We start from the raw sequence: 3,057 nt of genomic DNA on the forward strand, positions 1-3,057 counted from the left end.
AATTAAAACGAGGGATGTAAGTCCTTCCTGTACACCCAAAACTGTAGAAGTTCCAAAAAAAAATGTGCAGAGTGGGGCTTCCCTACCACTCACGCGTTGGTAAGGAGCACTTTGGGGGAAGCGACATGCCGTGCGGTGGTGCTTGGTCCTCAGTATAGTAACGTCCCGTTCGCTGTTGGTAATGTGTTGTGCTTTCGTAGATGAGTGGAAGCCGAAGGTAGGTATTGTCTACCGCTGCGGGTGCGCACCACGGCTCCGTCACCGTTCCGTTGTATTCAGATCCACCTGTTGGTGGTATGCGATCTGTGTGGTTCCCAGGGTGAGCAATTCTCCGCTCGGGGTTAGCGGTGTCGAGTGGAAGCTGCTTGTCCATTATGTCACCTGTGGAAAACGGTTGTTTCCCCTCTGCAGAATTGATGCAGGTTCCGATCGTTTCTCCTTGTTGTCCATGGTCGCCGACAGTGCCTGCCAGTCCGCTGCCGAGCTGCAAACCTCCGTCATTGCCGTGGGTACCAGCTTTAACGCCTTCAACAGCGTCAACACCGCCGTTCCCATCACCTTCCGCTCCAGAAGTCTCTCTTATAGCACCGTCTCCAGAACTTCCAATAGGAACTCTGCTGTAACGCGACCTCCCAAACAAATCCGGCACGTCTCTTACCTTCGGATTGCCAAACGGATCAATTAAATCACCTTTCTTTGACGATGTGTACGTGCTGCGCGGGGCAAAGGTCCCCCCAGGAACGGGGTTAATCCAATAAGCTCCGCCGTGGTTGATAAATACATCACGATCTACTGAGGCCGTTTGTGAAGCGGGTACAAATGACATTTCTAAAAGCCTTCTGCTCAATGAATCTAGAAGAGGGATAAGGACGAAAGCAGTGCATTTTAGAGACCCTCACAGTATCGAAAGCATTATAGAAAAGTGTGCATGCGAAACTGCAGTGACGATGATACAACAGTTGTGCACATTCCTTAGTACTTTGTACACCAGCAGATACTTATCCCTTTTTCTACTGGTGCAAGGGGAACATTCCACCGTAAACTGCATCATCTTCAAAACATTTGCATCGGCATCGCCCTACTTTTTCTTGATTGGCTTCTTTTGCCGTTGTGCGGCCAGTTCTTCTCTGCGCCGTGTCAACCGTGCCTTGGCGTCGTCTAAGCCGATATGCTTTCGCTGCTGCCGTTGCTCCGCTGCGTCGGCAGTTGCCTTCCGTTGTGCCACATTCTTAGCCCTGTCACCGCAGCCATGCACTTCTGGGAGCAGGTGAGACGTACACATGCGCTGGCTGCAATGCTCACAGGCCGGCAGCGCGGTATATGTCAGGTTTGAGCACCCTTTGAATGCACAAACAACGGACATATTCCTTTAGCGTGCACAAACTTAATTAGATGTGTTGTATAACCGCAGGTGCCACGCTAGCAAGTTTTGGAAGAAAGCGAAAGAAGATGTTTGGTTGATTAACAGAGCGAAAAGAAGATGCAGCATAGAATCCAACAACACACGGTTCCTTATCCACCAGCAGCGAGTGACGCCGCTCCCTTTGTGGAGCCACATCCGAACCGTATGGCTTTATCTAACCACAACTAAAGTAAACCGACTCTGAGCAAAATCCTCCCTTGGGGGAAAACGCTACCTTCCTTAGCACCAATGCCATGCGGGTTGCTCTCCAAGTCGACCGAGGCACAACCAGCAGTCACTTTTTCCCTCCCTTCTCTCCCCCCCTACATTTGCCCCCAAAGGCCCCCTGTCCTTTTTCCTTTCCATGTGGTATCATGAAGAGTCACAGAGTCCCGTGTACCTGTTCGCTTGGTTATTCATCAACAATGCAATGATAAGCCCATAGAGGCCCAGGGCCTCGGAAAAGATCAACATGAGCACCATGGCCACGAAAACCTGATCCTGCTTGCCATAAGCCCGGGTGGTTGTGTCACCCACCACACCGATGGAAAGCCCTGCGGCAAGCGAGGCGAGTCCCGCCGCCATTCCCGCGCCCAAATGCAGGTTGGCAGAGAAGGTAGAATAGGAGTAGAGCTCCGTTTTGATGTTGTTGTTTATTATAACTGCCACGATCAAACCATAGATGCCGAGGATGCCAGCCATAACAACTGGAACGATGCCGCGCATGATCTTCTCGGGAGCCAGAAGTCCTAGTTGGGCTAATCCGACGCCTGACTTTGCAGCACCGTAGGCAGAGCCCAGATTAGCAAAGATAAGAGCAACAGCCACACCCAGAGAGCCGAAAAAGCCAGCGCTTTGTGGGTACATTCGGGCCAAACAGGCCTCTTTCCGAGTAGTATTGCCGTCACCGACCGTAGCAAAGACAGTGGTGACACATATCACGGAGAGTAAACCTATAAAAGAGTATTTCATAGGTGCAGCAAACGACGCACAACCTAAAGTGAGCAATGTTCGCGCATACAAAGATAACAGTGGAGACAATAAAGGGGAAGAGATATGATAAAGATGAAGGTTGCGCGAACTGCCGCTCGCAGAAAAAAGGGGGTGGAGACGCAAAACCTCTTGCAGCATGCACACGGAAGGTAGACAATCCACGAATAGTCAGATGGCCTTGGCACAACAAAAGCAAAGTACTGTCCAACTCTCCTTGTGCGAAATGCCCAACTAAAAGGGATGAGAAGCAGTCGCGATAAATGTGGTGTCGCGACGCGTTTCCTTAACGTTAGTTAGCATAACTCACCCATCCTCCGCGACGCAATCTCCAAAAAAAAAAACGGCTACCCGCATAAATACACATCAACCAAACAACACTCCAGCCAGATGGATGTGATACGCATGAAAAAAGTACGCGATTTAGTGCGACTTATAATTGATATTGAAAACAAGTCACGCAAACACAAACTGTTAAGAACACGGCACAGATTGCATCTGGCTGAGTAAAGGGCTCATCGCACTCTCAACTCTTGCCGATACTTCCCTGTCGACTCGAAGATAATCCCTAGCCGCTGGCCGCGTTAAGGTGGAATACTGTGAGTTAAGGAGCCGGTCTCCACGTCCAAATCCCTAACGATAAATTGCTCCCTAAACTATGATTC

At 50.1% G+C, this 3,057-nt stretch overlaps 3 protein-coding genes across 3 annotated transcripts; all 3 read right to left on the bottom strand.

The window, feature by feature from the left end:
* Positions 1-82: 82 nt before the first annotated feature.
* On the bottom strand, positions 83-826 carry TEOVI_000883400 (uncharacterized protein; the record flags this gene model as incomplete). The annotated part of the gene is made up of 1 exon (XM_067221195.1): positions 83-826. One exon carries the CDS (start codon positions 824-826, stop codon positions 83-85), a length of 744 nt encoding a protein of 247 aa, XP_067077296.1.
* Positions 827-1,078: 252 nt separating this feature from the next.
* TEOVI_000883500 (AN1-like Zinc finger containing protein, putative) lies at positions 1,079-1,363 on the bottom strand (the record flags this gene model as incomplete). Its single annotated transcript, XM_067221196.1, has 1 exon — positions 1,079-1,363. The coding sequence occupies one exon, from the start codon at positions 1,361-1,363 to the stop codon at positions 1,079-1,081; it is 285 nt and encodes a 94-aa protein (XP_067077297.1).
* A 411-nt stretch (positions 1,364-1,774) lies between these two features.
* TEOVI_000883600 (vacuolar type h+ ATPase subunit, putative) lies at positions 1,775-2,533 on the bottom strand (the record flags this gene model as incomplete). Its single annotated transcript, XM_067221197.1, has 1 exon — positions 1,775-2,533. One exon carries the CDS (start codon positions 2,531-2,533, stop codon positions 1,775-1,777), a length of 759 nt encoding a protein of 252 aa, XP_067077298.1.
* Positions 2,534-3,057: the final 524 nt, after the last annotated feature.

The sequence above is a fragment of the Trypanosoma equiperdum genome, assembly GCF_001457755.1.
Source record: "Trypanosoma equiperdum strain OVI genome assembly, contig: ctg_1353, whole genome shotgun sequence".
Lineage (NCBI taxonomy): Eukaryota > Euglenozoa > Kinetoplastea > Trypanosomatida > Trypanosomatidae > Trypanosoma > Trypanosoma equiperdum.